We start from the raw sequence: 17,541 nt of genomic DNA, 5'->3' as shown, positions 1-17,541 counted from the left end.
CTATATTTAGTGTCTGTATGTTCCAGACTGAAAAAGGTCAGATGTAGTCAGTGCAGCTTCATTATATTGATTGTGTTTGGGTTTGATATAGCTTTTCTTTTTAAAAAATTTTTTTTTTTTCTTCCTCTCCCAAGTGTAAACTATTTACTTTTGGAATGTTTTGTGTTTTATGTAATTCAGACATCTTTACTGGACTGATGCAGGGACTAATCGCATAGAAGTGGCAAAATTAGATGGACGGTACAGAAAATGGCTTATCTTTTCTCTACTGGATCAACCAGCAGCTATTGTTGTCAATCCAAAACGTGGGTAAGTACTACAGGACTTCCCAGAATTATTTTCAATGCTACTCAATACCAAAAAACCATGCAGTGGTAAACTTTACAGGAAAGACTAAGGGAATGCTTTCTGGAGTTTCCCTTTACTAATCTTAGGAAATTTGTGTACATGGGAAAGTATTTTGGGATTAGATTTCATATGGGTGCTTGTTTCGGTGACAACACCAGGTAGGTCAAATAAAAATCTTCTTTCTACAGTATTGTGTGCCCACCGAATTTCTCTGTTACTACTGAAATAGGGAAAATTATGGGAATGTTTCTTTGCCAGCTCCAAGCAATACAAACATAGCCTCCTTCACAGTGGAAAGCAATGTAAATGCACTGGTACATTCAACAGCTGTGCTTGCTACATCTTGTGTTATGTGATGGATCACCAAATATCACAGCATGTGCTTCTCTCAGCTGGAGTAAAGCAGCACAGCTCCCTAACGTGGGAGCTCTGCAGCTTTATCGTGACTGATGGATGTTCAGTGTTCACAGTCATTTTTCTTCTACTGAGAATGAGAAACTGTCATTAAAACCACTCTCTCTCCAAATCAGGACACAAGATGCAAACATTCTTCTTTTGGTGTTTATTTTCTGTGCTTGAAACAAGCTTGTTCAGTGAACTCTCTGTGACTTTACTGATCACATCTGCAAAACATAAGTTGCTGAACAGTTTTATGTTCCACAACTGACCTTTTCCATGAAACTCCAAAGGATAATCACGGTGACCAAATTCTGAACCATATTAAATTCTGGTTCTGTCCTTTCAGGCTCATGTATTGGACTGACTGGGGAAGGCAGCCAAAGATTGAATGTGCCTGGATGGATGGACAACACAGACAAACTCTGGTCTCTGAAGACCTTGGCTGGCCAACAGGTCTTTCTATTGATTATTTGAACAATGACAGGATCTATTGGAGTGATTCTAAAGAAAATATTATTGAATCCATGAGACCTGATGGGACAGACAGAACCATAGTATTACATGGAGGTAAGAATTTATTATGCAATTAGTGTAATAGTAACCAAGATGTATGCTAACAAGCACTTGGACTTAACAAGGGGGGCTAGATTCGGGAGCTTTTCAAACAGTAAGTCTTGGCAGTGTTTCCTCCTCCTTTTTACAGGGATAAATGGCTCAGAGCTCATGATGCCTGGTAACTAGATTCCCTGAGGGTAATTTACATGACCCAAATAGGGGACAATGTGGAAAATTGGATTCTTGCTTTTTTATGTATATTATTAAGCAGTCTGCAGCTACAGTGACATGAAGTGGCAGGCACATGAGGATGTACACATATAGCTGCAAATATCTTAAAATGAAAGAATTAGATTATATATTTAAGCTGAAGAAGAACAGCAGTTTTATCACTCCTGCTAGAGATTTGCTTGCTGACAATCTATTGTTTGGTTCCTTTGAGAAGTAGGCAGTCCATACAGCCTTGATGTCTTTGAAGGCCATTTATATTGGATAGCTAAAGAACGAGGAGAAGTCTGGAAGAAAGATAAATTTGGAAATGGAGAAAAAGTGAAAGTGCTGACTGTAAATCCGTGGCTTACTCAAGTGCGCATCTATCACCAGCACAGATACAATCAGTCAGGTGGGTAATCAGCATCTTGGTGAGCCATTCTTGCTATGAGATCAAAGTTGGTATTGATGTCTTCAAAGAGCTTAGTAATCTTCTGATAATGCATCTATCAGTATGTGATAATATTCATTTCTGAAGATCTAAAAATGGAATAGAGGCTGGGAAGTATTTTCTGCACATCTAAAGTGAAATCAACAGTGGAATACCACACACTGCTCTTTAAAGTCTCTTGGTTCTAAGTTATGACCCTGTCCTTTCTCTTCTTCCCCTCCATCATGGAGTTGTCATAAAGGTGGCAGTCACAATATGAATTTATCCTGATAACATACAAAGTGCTGGCCATTTAATACTGCCTCCAAGGGGGATATTTCAGCTATGACATGTCCACAGTAATCGCAGGGGAGGATGTCCAGAGGAACATCCAGCATACCCCTCTTTAAAAGTGTTTTGACTTTCAGAATCAGAAAGCTCCATGTTGCTTGGAGATGTTCAGTTTCTTCTTGGTGCTACACTGGCTCCCAGCAGCCATGGTATCTCCCTTAAGAATGTAAGAAAAGGCAGAGAGAGGGTTTTGATATAAGTATGGTATTTAGGCATCAGTTGTTTTAAAAAATGGATCCAGACTTGCTTAGATTTTTGGTGTGTGATATTGCTGAGATACACTACTGACTATGGGATTGCCCTGCCTTACCTCAGGAATGTGCTGCATTGCTTCTTCAACTGCCTTTATCACTTGTTTTTCAGTGCCTAATCCTTGTAAAGATGTCTGCAGCCACCTCTGCTTGCTGAGACCAGGAGGGTACACCTGCACTTGTCCTCAAGGGACTCGATTCATAGAAGGCAGCAGCACAGAGTGTGATGCAGGTACAATAATTTGTCAAACTGGAAATGAAAGCAAATGAAGCTTTTCTTTAGGAATACAAATGCATTATTGAATTAGAAATATGGAGGGATGAGCTAACTGATATAATAGATGTTGGTAAGTCAGGACATCTGGCTTTTATTCTCAGCCATCACTGATTTGTGGTCACCTTGTGCATTTCATTTAATTACTTTGCATGTCATTTGTAAAATGGATATAGATATATCACTCCAACCAGTCCAGACCCAGCTGCGAAATTGGTCACAGTTTCTGATTTTTGTTTTGAAATTCCACAATATTTTTTTCTTTTTTTTCAAATGTGTTGATTTCAGAACTAGAGAATTTCTGACAAATTATGGTTTTCAATTATGTTTACAATTCTGTACAAGGTATTGTTTGATCAGTGTGATAGAATACAATAGAAACTTGAAACAAAGCTTACAGAACTCACAGCGTGAACAGAGATAACTTCTAGATAATTATCATACACTGAAAAGCCTTTTAAGCACTAGAATTTAGGGCTTGGTTGTTGCATTGCAGCAAAGCCCCCACAGTGCTTCCGGGAGTGCTAATACAATAGAATTGCTCATCCTTTCCTGAGAAGAAAGAGCATACCACTGCAGGATTTCTGGTTTCCTACCTGAGAGTCTGCATTCTTAGCTTACAGTGATGTGGGTGGTAGCCAGATGTCCTTGTACTTGTCCTTGCAAGATATCTCTAATAAATTATACTTTATAACATTATGTCTGGCATCTTTTCTATTGTTAATCTTCTCCAAATTCTCTTCTTTTTGCATTAAAAGAGAAAATGTCATAATTTTTTACACTGCCTTACCTATAAATTACATTTTCTTGATTGTTAATGCTCTTTCTTATTGCCACATGAAGTGAGCTGCAGAAAGAGGAGGTAGTAATATGATGTAATAGTGAATGGAAGTGTGCAATACATGTTCAAATTAGGGATTAATAACACTCTTGATTGCATTTGCTATTTGCTGTTTATTGCTCTAAGGACACTGCATTTGTTATTCTTTGATGAAACTGATTTACATAAAATGTCCGGGAATTAAGAAAACTGAGCTTGACCTTATTTTGAGGAAAGGGAGGAGACAGCAAATAGGATATACAGTGCCATCTCCATTTTTGAACTTCAGTTTTTATCTTGACTTTAAGCAAATTTTTTTAGCCAGTGAATTGTGACTGCCATAATTGACATACTGACCAAACATAGCTTTTGTATATACATTTGGTTTATTTGGTCCTTTCCCCATATTGCAGCTACTGAGAAACACAGCCTGTAAGACCTCTGCATTTCCCCATTTTATATCCCATTTACTTGAAGGGAGTTTTACCTGTAAGGAACATTGTAGCAACAGACTTCCTCTACCTCTGGCTGATAAAAATTTTATGGCAAAAGTATTATGATCTAACTTATCAGTGTAAGACAGACTGTCAAAGTCCATCCTTAATTTATAGCCTGTAATGATATCTAAGATCCAGAGCTTTTCCTATGTGAACTACACTTTTCTGACAACATATCCTGAGGTCTTACAGAAGGCTAGTACAACTTTCCACTTTTTCTTCACTTGACTCCTCTTTAGAATAACATCAGAACACTTATAGCTCTGTGATTGGGCCAGCTTAGGCAGCACGGCCACTTGGGCACCTCAGGGCTCCTGAAGTGCAGCTGAGGCACTGGCATGATGAAGGACAGGCTTCTGCGCTACCTGGTGCCAAGCCATCAGCTTGAGCTCTGTACTGGCAGAAAACTCTGAGGACTTTGGGTTTACCTCTTGTTCTCACTGTCAGGATGTATGAGAGTTTAGAGGGCCCTCCTGCATGCGTGTTTCCATCCGCTGCTTTTCTTCATAAGTAAATGCATCACAGTTTGGCCCTCTCTGTACAACTTCCAGCTGGTTGGATGGGAGAATCTGGGCAAAGCAGATAAAGTATTGCTGCTTTCTGAATGGAGAGGTCTGAAAGGTGGTGGTGGGCTGCATTGCACAGGCAAAAGAAAGTGATGGGACATATAGCTTTTGAGTTGTCTACACCTACTTTTCCTGAATAAGTCATTATTTCTGAGAATAGGTTTCACTTGAGTTAAAATAAGCTAATTTGGGAGAAAAATAAATATAAGAGCAGCTAACACATGTGCTGTTAAAAGCAAAGCTTCTGAAAAATAGCCTGTGAGTTTGCATATGCAAGTTCTGTAGAGATAAATAAAATGCTCTGTGGTAGTATTTCTTTTATTGAAGATGTCTTGATAACACATATGTGGCTTTTGAATTTTGCAGCTATTGAATCCCCTCCCACAATGCCACCAGCATGCAGGTGCATGTATGGAGGAACATGCTATATAGATGAAAGCAGTCTTCCGAAATGCAAGTAAGTCAGTATGTTGTTAGGGTAGTCCTGGGTCAGGTTGTGCTGTTTTAGTCTCACAAAACAATTAACATTTTGAATTATGTTGGAAATGCTTCAGAAGATGTCATACATCTGCAGTAGCACGTTTGTAACAATCACAGAAAAACACATACACACATAAAACTATCAGCAAATAAACAATGTAAATGCTTCTGTTTGGAAAAAAACCCAAAACAACAAAAAAACCCAGAAAGGCAAACCTCTGAAGATTCTAGTAAAAGGCTATACCAAGGCTACGGTGGTAGAGGAGCCAGTGAGGGGAGGTGCTATGCTGGACCTTGTTCTCACCAACAAAGGGTGGCTGGTGGGGAATGTGAAGCTCGAGGGCAGCCTTCACTGCAGTGACCACGAAATGGTGGAGTTCAAGATCCTTAGGGCAGCAAGGAGGGCACACAGCAAGCTCACTGCCCTGGACTTCAGGAGAGCAGACTTTGGCCTCTTCGGGAATCTGCTTGGTAGAGTGGGGATAAAGCTGTGGAGGGAAGAGGGGCCCAAGAAAGCTGGTTAATATTCAGGGATCACCTCCTCCAAGCTCAGGAGCGATGCATCCCATCAAAGAAGTAGTCAGGCAAAAATGCCAGGAGGCCTGCATGGATGAACAAGGAGCTCCTGGACAAACTCAAATGCAAAACAGAAGCCTACGGAGGGTGGAAGCAAGGACAGGTAGCCTGAGAGGAATACAGAGAAATTGTCCAAGCAGCCAGGAATCAGGTTAGGAAAGCCAAAGTCCCGATAGAATAAAATCTGCCCAGGGACGTCAAGGGCAACAAGAAAAGCATCTGTAGGTACGTTGGTGATAAAAGGAAGACTAGGGAAAATGTGGGCCCTTTCTGGAAGGAAATGAGACCTGGTTACCTGGGATATGGGGAAGGCTGAGGTACTCAACGACTTTTCTGCCTCAGTCTTCACCGGCAAGTGCTCCAGCCACACTGCCCAAGTCACAGAAGGCAAAGGCAGGGACTGGGAGAATGAAGAACCACCCACTGTAGAAGATCAGGTTCGAGACCATCTAAGGAACCCGAAGGTGCATGAGTCCATAGAACCTGATGAGATGCATCTGTGGGTCCTGAGGGAACTTGCGGATGAAGTGGCTAAGTCACTATCCATCATATTTGAGAAGTCGTGGCAGTCTGGGGAAGTTCCCACCGACTGGAAAAGGGGAAACATAACCCCCATTTTTAAAAAGGGAAAAAAGGAAGACCCAGGGAACTACAGGCCAGTCAGTCTCACCTCTGTGCCCGGCAAGATCATGGAGCGGATCCTCCTGGAAACTATGCTAGGGCACACAGAAAATAAGGAGGTGATTGGTGACAGCCAACAAAGCTTACTAAAGGCAAATAGTGCCTGACAAATTTGGTCAGCATTTGGCACTGTCCCACACAACATCCTTGTCTCTAAATTGGAGAGGCATGGATTTGAAAGATGGACCACTTAGTGGATAAGGAATTGGCTGGATGGTTGCACTCAAAGAGTTGCGGTCAATGACTTGATGTTCAAGTGGAGACCAGCGATGAGTGGCATTCCTCAGGGACTGATATTGGGACTGGCTCTGTCAGTGACATGGACAGTGGGATTGAGTGCACCTTCAGCAAGTTTGCTGATGACACCAAGCTGTATGGTGCAGTTGACACACTGGAGGGAAGGGATGCCATCCAGAAGGACCTTGACAGGCTTGAGAGGTGGGCCTGTGTGAACCTCATGAAGTTAAACAAGGCCAAGTGCAAGGTCCTGCACATGGGTTGGGGCAATCCCAAGTACAAATACAGGCTGGGTGATGAGTGGATTGAGAGCAGCCCCGAGGAGAAGGACTTGGGGGTGTTGGTTGATGAGAAGCTCAACATGACCCAGCAATGTGCACTTGCGGCCCAGAAAGCCACTTGCATCCTGGGCTGCCTCAAAAGAAACGTGACCGGTAGGCAGAGGAAGGTGATTCTCCCCCTCTACTCTGCTCTTGTGAGACCCCCCCCTGGAGTACTGCATTCACCTCTGGGGGCCCCAACATAAGAAGGACATGGACCTGTTGGAGCGAGTCCAGAGGAGGGCCACGAAGATGATCAGAGGGCTGGAGCTATGAAGACAGGCTGAGAGAATTGGGGTTGTTCAGCCTGGAGAAGGGAAGGCTCCGGGGACACCCTGTAGCAGCCTTCCAGTACCTAAAAGGGGCCTACAGGAAAGCTAGAGAGGGACTTTTACAAGGGCATGTAGTGATAGGACAAGGGGTAATGGCTTTAAACTGAAAGAGGGTAGATTTAGATCAGATGTAAGGAAGCAGTTCTTTACTGTGCGGGCAATGAGGCGCTGGAACAGGTTGCCCAGAGATGTTGTGGATGCCCCATCCCTGGAAGTGTTCAAGGCCAGGTTAAATGGGGCTTTGATCAAGCTGGTCTAATGGAAGGTGTCCCTGCTCACGGCAAGGTGGTTGGAACTAGATGATCTTTAAAGCCCATTCCAAGCCAAAGCATTCTATGATTCTATCATTCTAGAAAATTGTAACAATAGAGAATTAATGCTCAGTAAATGTAGCTTGCAACAGCCAGTAGGTGCCACCAATGCTCTGCTGAAACAAAATCTTGACTTCAGTGACTAGTTTTCTGACTCAGCACTTTTTATTTCCACTTTTAATTCTATGAAGATAGCAGACATACTATATTTACAGTCAGTGAAATATATAATTACTGAGCATGGAGTTAAAATTTATGGCATGTAGATAAACATTACGGAATATAACAATAAAGCTGAGATCTTAGACTTAATAAAAGCCATTTGGTCAGCTGTCCTTCTTACATTTACAGGTGTTCTTATGGCTACACTGGGAATTATTGTGAAATAGGATTGTCAAAGGGAGTGCCTCCTGGAACAAGTAAGCTTCAAGTATATATTACACTTGACGTTTTGAGCTAAAGAATGTATAATATCTCACTATGATACCTGTTCGGAGTCAAGCTTCTAATTCTCTGAGCTCTTTTTTACACTGAGCTATGCTTGCTTGAATGTTTGCTTATTCTTCTTTGACAGCAGCAGTAGCAGTTTTGCTGACAGTCATACTAATCATAATAATTGGAGTGTTAGCAGTTGGAGGCTTTTTTAACTACAGACGAACAGGCTCCCTTTTACCAGCGCTTCCCAAACTACCAAGGTATGTTTTGAAGGTTTTCACAGCTGGAATGTCTGTACACTCAAAATGTATGTTTGTTACTAAATATTTCTGAAAAATCCGGTTTGTTTGCCATGTGCCCATTCTGTTGGAATACAGGAAGTGCAGCGTTGCGGCAATTCCAATGGATTTCTGATTCCAAGCAATATCATAGCTGATCATTATTTTGTAACAAAGGACTATTGTAAAACTCTTCTACATTCCAAATTAGCTTTTAAATAATGAGCAATATAGAAGACTATTTACCAGATCTGGAACTGGATAGTCAGTTCAAAAAGATACAAAAGACCATAGTTACATATGTTTTAATTTTTTATAAAACTTTGTCAGAAGGTGATTCTGGCAAAGAGATCTTTTTAACATTGAAAGGCTGAGCTTGTCTGCAACACTGTATTAATCAGTTTAAAAATAATATGGGGCATGTATAGTGAACTTCTATCTGCTTCCAGTGCCTGAGAAATCTGGGCTTTTTATAGGTTCCTGTTCTCCTGACAGTCATACTGTCCAGTGAAAACCAACTTTATGAAATATCATTCAAAAACATGTGATGTTTTAAATCAAAGGAAGATGAAGAAAACATATTTGTAATGATTTTAAATTAATTTTTTTAAAAAAGATGTCAGAATATGATGCTTCACCTTTTTTTTTTAGCTTTAAGCAAATTCTGTGTCTTTAAAGGCATAAAGCTGCATCTTCATAGTCTTTGCACCAATTTCACAGTAGTAGCTCTTAAATCAGTGTAATTAAATCTTTGTAATCAGTAATGTGGCTGTAGCTATAACTGCTTCCTCACTGGAGGATTACACTGAAATAATTAAATTTATTTATGACTTGACGTAGTTAAATTGGGGCAAAAATTTTGTGCAGATCAATGCTGCAGATCAAAGAGTTTGTAAGAGATCCCTAAGCTGCTCACTGAAATTCACTGCTTCTTGCTTTCTTGAATGGAAATTTTCTGCATCGTCAGATAGTAAACAAGTAGAAATTTTAATGTACTGACTTGAACTTTACTGTTCAACAATACTTCTCGTATAAGTTATGAGGCCATGTGAAATGGAGATGTCAGGTTTTTGTCTGTGAGGCTTGATTCACAGTTTTCATTTCTGCGATGAATATACCTTAGTGCTGCCATTGCTCAATTCGTCTTTAAACTGTTAACTCATACCTTTACTGCAGAGTTAATCAAGCCATAGCTTAGCTGTTGCCCTTAACATGGAACTTGTCCATGTACAGGAATCACAGCTAAGATTTACATTTTTTAAAATTGAATCAGCTGATGCCTATGGAGCCAACTGGTAAAGTGTGTGCACAATGCACCAGCTGTAGGCAAAATTTTAGCATAACCAGCTCTAACGAGGACACACAAATGGAAAGAATATTTCAATGCTTCTGTCTTCCTTCAAGTTTGGCAAATCTGACAAAATGAACTCAAAGTTTAACTCTGCAGTGGATATGTAGTTGCATGTTTTTGAGGAGTTGCATGCCCGGATTTTTGTGTGGAAGGTCCTGTACTTGGCTACTCAATACTATCTTTTACTGCTCCTATTATTTTGAGCCTGACAGTGTTCCTTCAGCCCATTTCCAATATTTCTCATGTAAATCTAACGTGCACTTGTGGTTACCATAAATCTATACGCAGATTGAACATTTGCTTATATGAAAACAGTATCCTGTAGGTATCTTTGTGATCTGCATGCATAAATATTTTTAGTATAGGTGTTGTTGGAATTACATCCACAAATTTGTATGCCATTTCAGCTGCATTTTTTAAAAAATCAGTTTCAATGAATTTGAATAACTGAGTGGATTCACGCATTTGTCTGTAAATCAACAGTGAAGTTAGAGTAGTCAAAATGTAGGTAAATTTGGGGGAATTGTAATTCATTGAGTTCATTTGATATCTACATGAGCACACATAAAGATAGTTGAGACCATTCTGAATGGGTGGACTTAGGTTAAAAAGACTGTTGAACTAATGCAGGAATACTACTTCTGGTGGCTTCTTCCTAGCTTCTTCTACTACTTCCTAGCTTGCTTATAGCCGGCAAAAATCACAGAATCATCGAATTGTTTAGGTTGGAAAAGGCCTTCAAGATCATCGAGTCCAACTGTCAACCATGCCCACTAAACCATGTTCTGGAGTGCCTCGTCCACTCGCTTTTTGAATACCTCCAGGGATGGTGACTCAACCACCTCCCTGGGCAGCCTGTTCCAATATCTGACAACCCTTTCAGTAAAGAAATTTTTCCTAACATCCAACCTAAACCTCCCCTGCCACAGCTTGAGGCCTTTTCCTCTTGTCCTATTTCCAGCCACCTGACAGAAGAGACCAGCACCCACCTCACTGCAGCCTCCTTTCAGGTAGTTGTAGAGAGCGATAAGGTCTCCCCTCAGCCTCCTTTTCTCCAGAATACCAAGTGGTAATGATGCTTAGAAGAACGACTAGAAAAAGTTTGTATTATAAGCTCTTTTTCTGTGTAATCTGTTCCTTTTCCTTTTTTTTTTTTTTTTTTTTTTTTTTTTTTTTTTTTTTTTGGTAGTTTAAGCAGTCTTGTAAAATCTACTGAAAATGGTAATGGGGTAACTTTCCGATCTGGAGAAGATGAGAGTATGGACATAGGAGTCTCTGGCTTTGGAGGAGATTCTGCTATAGACAGAGCAATGCAAATGGTAAGGCTTAGTTCTGAAATAATTTTTTTGAATTGTGTTCCTTTAATTTAATTTTTAGCTGATAGAGGGAAGTCTTTTATGTAAAAAAGATAGTGAGATGATAAATGTGTTCTAGAAAAAGAAGTGAACATTGATTGATAATTTCCTGAAATAGGTTTTTGTAAATTGAAGGCAAGGACAAATGTAGCCTGTTCTTCAAAATAATGTGACTTTTCTCAAGATTTTTATGGTGGAAATTAAGTCAATTACCCCCTTATCTATTTCAGCATATTCATGGAATGTACAGGGAATGAATAGGCAAATGAAAATATTATAACAAGGAATTTTTTGAGGGTCTTTGTGTTCCATAGAACAGGTTAAAATATGTGGTTTTCAAATCCAGACTATATGTTAGAAACTTCAGATGTAAAACTCAGGCCTAACCACAGGATACACTACTTTGTGCAACAAATTATAAATTGGACAGTTTCTTATTTTAGCAAGTTTAAACAAATCATGTTTAATAGTTTTGGGGATGTCATAAAGTGTAACTCTACTTCATCCATGTTTTATTATGCACTTCTGCGAAATAGCACATCCTTGTGTTTCCTGTACTGTTTAGTTTTTCCTTGGAAAAAATATTGCCCTGTTTACCCCAAGAAGTACAATGTACAAAAAATTTTTACTTATAGGAAACAGATCACAGGTATGTTTAAATAATAAGCACTTGATGCAAAGTCTACACTGGACACTCCGTAAACTTTTAAAGTTAAAGATAAAATACAGACTTAACTGACAGTAAATTAATATGAAATGAAACAGCTAGCGAAGATAAGCTCATAATATATCTATATGACCTTTTTCTAGATGAAGAAACACACTCTTCATTAAAACTAGGCAGCTTGTGTAATGAAATAACCATATGAACATTTCGCTAAATACTGGGAAAGGAGCTTTAGGCTTGAATATTACCTCAAATCTTTTTCATGCATGAAAAACTTTATGGTACTTTCCATTTTCTGGTCTATATTGACATACTGAAGTCCAACTGATGCAGTTTTTACATTGCTAATAACATGTCTGGATACAGGCTATTTCTACTTAAGTGGTGTTAATTCTCCCTATGTATTCAGAGTATAAACGAACAATTGTATCGTTCACTGGGAAAGAATTCAAAGGGTTTGGTTTACGGCAGCGAAGAACTGTGGGATGTGCCTCCTCAAACTTTAACATCACATATGCATGAGTTGATATTTTTCAGTGTGGCTGTTCTTAGCCAAGCTAGGCTAATTTGAGGGAGCTGACAAGAGTTTACTATGTGGTCAAGACCTATACTCTGATAGCACAAAGCATGAATCCTTATGGCATGAGCAATGGTTTGTAGAAATGAGACAGGTTTAAAGAACTAGCTGATATACTATTCCCATGCTATTCCTTACTATTCCTGTGATGGGGCTGTGACAAGGAGCAGGACAAGTAAGTCTGGGTGGGGTTTTGCTTTCATTACCCTTCTACGTGTTGATGCTTAGCTGGCTAACCCTGGGTGGCTATCCTTATGTAGCAGTAAATATTTTCTTAAGAAATACTTAGCACCTCTGCCCACCTGCTGTGTACCATAGCTGCAGCTCAGGGTTTGGCACAATATGTGTGAAGTAGCTGCTATCCACACAGTGGTCTTCATGCATGGACAAAGCATTGATTCACAATAAAAGATATGCTAAAAAACTGTGAAACATTTTATTTCTGACGTAACTCATATGTTATAACTAAGGGGATGCACGTACTGTCTTGTCTCAAAAATATAGCAGTCTCCCTGCTGGGACAAAATGAATGAATCCCATTCCTTTATATGTCAGATAGTGCTTATTAATTTGTATGCCACTTTGACGTCTCTAAAATGAAATATCTATTTTGGGATTATGCTTCCTTTGATATCTCTTCCCTGTTGAAGGTGTGATTTGTGAGAATCATCCTTCCTCATCATAAAATATGTTGAGTCAATTATTGAAATGGGGGGGCGGGGTTTGTCCAGCTAGGAAATGGGATAATACTGGAACAGTCAATGGTCCAGGCTGGTAAGTCAGGGAGTAAAATAATGAATGGTAAACTAATGTTATGATTTTAACAGATGCTAGATTTTGTCTAAGCCTATTTGAAAGTAAACATTCGTTATTGCCCGAGATGAAGAATTGGACTGTAAGTTAATTCCTAGGAGTATGGAGGTGTTTATTGCACTGCAGTTGTTGTTTTGGTGGTTTTTTTGGGTTTGGTTTTTTTTTTCATAGAATGAAAACTTTGCAGTGGAGTCAGGGAAACAGCCAATCACATTTGAAAATCCGATGTATGCAACCAGAGATGGTGGAGCCAGCACAGCCAGTGCAGTTACAGTTGTTCGGCCAACACACGTAAGAAAAACTTAGGCTTGACTTTCACCCTTCATTTTCCTTTATGACCTTCTTTTCTTCTTTGAATAATGTTGTTTTTCCTTCTCCTCCTACAGGTAGCAGCAGCTGGTAGTGAGGAAAATGAAAATTTTGAAAATCCTGTGTATGCCTCTGTGATATCTGCTAGTCCAAAGGAACCCTCTCAGAGTACAGATGCACCTCAGGTAGGGCATAGAAATGCTCTGAGGCTGCCTTGGTTGTTTTGTGCTCCAGATCAGGGAAATTGAATTGTTAGGGAAGCTGCAATATAGTTTCAATTGTCTTCAACTAATGCCATAGAGTTGGCACATTATCTTCATTGAGTCCAACTAACTGAACCATATTTACAAGAGCTAGTCAGGAACAGTTTGATAAGAGAAAAGCAGCGCAAGCACGGAATTGCCCAGGGCACACAGTAAGGATCTATCTGGATTAAACCCCCTCTTCTTCCTGGCCCACCCAGTTATTTTGAAGTGAATAGATGAAACAGAAAATTTCCTTTCACTGCTTGTGCTTCATTTTGAGGGCAGATACTAGTCTGAAAATTGTCCTTGCTCCCCAGCAGAAATTATTATAACTAAGGCTTTACTTTGGACTTCTAACGGTTATTTGTAAACGCCTAATGAATTATACCTTGTTGAAGCAGCAGAGTGTGTCTTTGTTTTCTCCCCCCCCCCCCCCCCCCCTCATAAAATATGAAAAGAAAACCCAAGAAAAATTACATTTTGGTCTACAACAGTGAAACTCCAGCAGGGTTTGGTACAGAAAATTGAAATAAGACATTTAGTTAGTGTACTGTCATCGTCTTTTTCACATTTATTTGTAATTTTAACCATATTTAGAAGTGCTAGCAAGGACATTTAAGACATTTGTTCTATGTGTTCTTGCAGGACATTTGAAGAATCAAGATCAAGTATTGCCTCATCTAGATTATTCTGATTCATGCAAGATATATTTTTGCCTTAAAATCCATCTGAATGAGCTGATGGTGGCTTGTTTACAGGACTATTTTCACACATTGTGCACTAAAAAGCACTTCTGATGAGCTTTGAAATGACAGCTCTGTCAACCTTTTGTTGTAGTTTCATGTCCCTCAGTAATTTCTTTTGTGTTGTTTTCCAGACTTTTTTTCCTCTTTGACCTATTTGTCTGGAATGATAGGCTTCCTTGAATTAATTTAGTCATTTTTATTGCCTTCTGGCCTAGCCTTGTGAATACTGCTTTAAGTTAAATAACCATAACTGGTTATCTAGCAGAAAAGAAAGTTGGGTCCCATGCTTAGAATTACAACATGGTAATGTAAGAATATCCAACTGAAATCACTGAGTTAGCAGTCAGTGCAAATGAAGTCCAACAACAGTTTCCAGAGAAGTTGTGAGAAAAATATGTAAAGTTCTAATAATTTTTATGTTTCAGGAATCAAAGTGGAGTTTCTTCAAGAGAAAAATGAAACAAAACACTAATTTTGAAAACCCAATATATGCGGAGGTATTGCTTAATATTGTATAATTCTATTTTTCAGCTAATGTACTGTTGGACTTTGATCTTGCTTTCATAGGATAAAGATTATGGGTAGATTCTGCTGCTAAGTGAAGCAGCACAGAATTTCCAGCCCAGGTCAAGGTAGGACTGAAGTAGTTTTGAGAAAAGTTGTAAGGTCTTGTGGAGAATGAGGTGTTCGGCAGGTATCCAGCTCAGGCAGCACAGCTGCATTGCCCACATCTCTGCTTTCCCAGCCCAAGCACTGCGGTCCGCTCCTGCTCCAGGATCTCAAGAGCTACTTTCAGCTTGCTGGTGCATTCTGGCACAGCTCAGGGACCCAGCGCAAGTGAGAGGCTATTGTACTGCACTAGGACTGATGTGTCTATTTCTGCCCTCTCAGTCCTGGTTTCAGCACTGCACAAAAATTCAATAGCACTGTGTACTGCAGCTCTGTTTCTATACCAGCCCTATTTTTTTCATCCATACAGTTGGATGAGACAGTTCTTTTAAGATGGTGTGCCAGTGGCTGGTATGTTTGCTGGAGCAATTCTCCCCTGACTTGGGTATGAAGGTTTGGAGTTCTACTGACTTAAGCCAGTAATTCCAGCCCTCTTCATCTTACAGTTTAAAATTTCCAGATGGCCTAAGTCACTTAAGAATCTCAGTCCTACGGTCACATGACTAAAACTAGCTGCCTTTTATGAAGAGTTTAGGTTTCTAATGCTTGAACAAGGTGAGAGAATGTTCAGGAAGCCAGGGATTCATTTTCCCGACATTAATGAATGTAACTATTTACAAACAGTAGTAGTGCCAATGTTATCTACATTCATGTATGTACATATAGACATAGCAAGCTAGTCCTGACATTAAGCATTAAAATAGAAGTCCCAGTGTGTGGAATAAGTTTGTAGTAGTGTATTTACTCAGCTGTACCATCTGAGGTGAAATTAGCATTTCATTTTGTTATAGGTGGTAATTTGCAGAAATAACTTATGCCATGACACTTGACTTTAGCAAAATACTTGGATATTTATTTAACATTTCTGAAAGTTAAAGTTGGATGTTTTGTACATTAGAATCTAAACTTGGATTTTTGTTTCAGATGGAAAAGGAACAGCAACAGGACACAGAAAATGTCCCTACCCCTTCTCCTTCACTGCCTCCCAAGATTACGCTGAAGAGAGACCAACCATTAGCTTATACAGCAACAGAGGATACATTTAAAGACACCGCCAATCTTGTTAAAGAGGACTCTGTGGTATAACTAGGTAACTGATTTAGGGAAAATTAGACACATCCATTTGCACATATATTTTTTATAAACAGAAGAGTAAGGTTCACATTCAAATGCTTTATAAAAATATATACATCTCTTAGCCAATGGCTGGAGAGGTATGTTGAAACTATGCCTTGTTTTTTGACAAATGCCAATTTCTATTTTTATGAACAATTATCATGATGTACTATATGTATATCTTTGCACTGAAGCTGTCTGAAAGTAATGTTATAAATATATTGTACATTTGTAAATTTTTGAAAGATTATCTTGTTCGGTGATGTTGCTAGTAGAAATCTGTATGCAATTGGTCGTATCTTTAGGGATAAATTCATTATATAAATGCTTAAACTAAAAAAGAACCAAACAAGGCAAATAGAGGAACATTACTGATTTACAGGATCTTTAGAGTATATATTTATAACAGCACCTTTTAAAACTTCTACTGGTGCTCTGGGCGCCTTTACCACCTATTATATACTACTGTATGTAAAAATGGGTGTCTCTGTTTATCTTGTGTTAAACAAAAGATGGAAGGGTCAATGCAGCATCATTATGCTGAATGGTTACCTGTGCAAAATGTTGCTCTTATAGTATTTTAACTGCCTGAGATAAAATAATTTCCTCTCAATCCATAAGACACATACTTTTCCTCTAGGTTCCAATTAACACCATTCCATTAATAGTGCTCTTAAAAAGATCTGATATATTTAGATTTTAGTGCCACGAGTACTTAATTTAATGAGATTTTCTCTTGCTCATCGATGGAATAGCTCTGTTCTTGGCTGGAGTCTCTGGAAGTAATTTGTAGTGTTAAATGACATAGCTAGATTTGTATAACAGCTTATTTTCAAACAGCAAAATATGAGAGATATTGGTTCATTTAAGAAATTATTCAGGTTTTTAAATGTGAAAATTTAATTTTATTGACTATTTATTTCCTGAGGTGGACATTAATAGAAAGGGAAACAATTTCTACTAATGCAGACTTTGTAGTTACCTGGTTATCTCTATAACCTTCCATCAGAATTTACTGTACATCTTATTAGCTTTTCTATTAATCAGCCAAGGTAGTTTCCATAACATGAACCATTTGAGGAAACTCCAAGTACCACTGCAGGAACATGTTATTCAGCATTCCTGGCTAGTTAGTCATATAAATTAAAGATTCCTAAAGTTATAATCATTGAGACTTCTGCTATTTGATTGTTTTATATCTGAGTTCTCAAGATATATACTATTTCTAATTAGAATGCTTATAATTACTTTGTAACATACTTTGATTAGAAAAGACAACTGGAAAATGATGCTGCTGAATAAATCTAATAAATGTATTATTTTATCACATCCTTATTCCATA

The 17,541-nt window shown here is 39.0% G+C and overlaps 1 protein-coding gene across 7 annotated transcripts in view; it reads left to right on the top strand.

The window, feature by feature from the left end:
* Positions 1-17,523, top strand: part of LRP2 (LDL receptor related protein 2) — a 135,074-nt gene extending 117,551 nt beyond the window's left edge. For 4 of the 7 annotated variants that reach the window (XM_069781327.1, XM_069781325.1, XM_069781326.1 and 1 more), the window contains 12 exons: positions 181-309; positions 1,094-1,314; positions 1,745-1,924; positions 2,657-2,776; positions 5,068-5,158; positions 7,990-8,057; positions 8,213-8,333; positions 10,892-11,021; positions 13,286-13,405; positions 13,501-13,608; positions 14,840-14,911; positions 16,008-17,523. In XM_069781327.1, coding sequence (XP_069637428.1) covers positions 181-309; positions 1,094-1,314; positions 1,745-1,924; positions 2,657-2,776; positions 5,068-5,158; positions 7,990-8,057; positions 8,213-8,333; positions 10,892-11,021; positions 13,286-13,405; positions 13,501-13,608; positions 14,840-14,911; positions 16,008-16,169 — 1,522 coding nt within the window. In that variant the 3' untranslated portion in view covers positions 16,170-17,523. The remainder of the gene's footprint in view (positions 1-180; positions 310-1,093; positions 1,315-1,744; positions 1,925-2,656; positions 2,777-5,067; positions 5,159-7,989; positions 8,058-8,212; positions 8,334-10,891; positions 11,022-13,285; positions 13,406-13,500; positions 13,609-14,839; positions 14,912-16,007) is intronic. The other 3 variants (XM_069781328.1, XM_069781322.1, XM_069781324.1) reach the window with 2 other exon arrangements.
* The last annotated feature ends 18 nt before the right edge of the window (positions 17,524-17,541 follow it).

This window comes from Haliaeetus albicilla, chromosome 4, assembly GCF_947461875.1.
Source record: "Haliaeetus albicilla chromosome 4, bHalAlb1.1, whole genome shotgun sequence".
In the NCBI taxonomy this organism is placed as follows: Eukaryota; Metazoa; Chordata; class Aves; order Accipitriformes; family Accipitridae; genus Haliaeetus; species Haliaeetus albicilla.
This window is presented reverse-complemented; position numbering and strand designations above follow the sequence as displayed.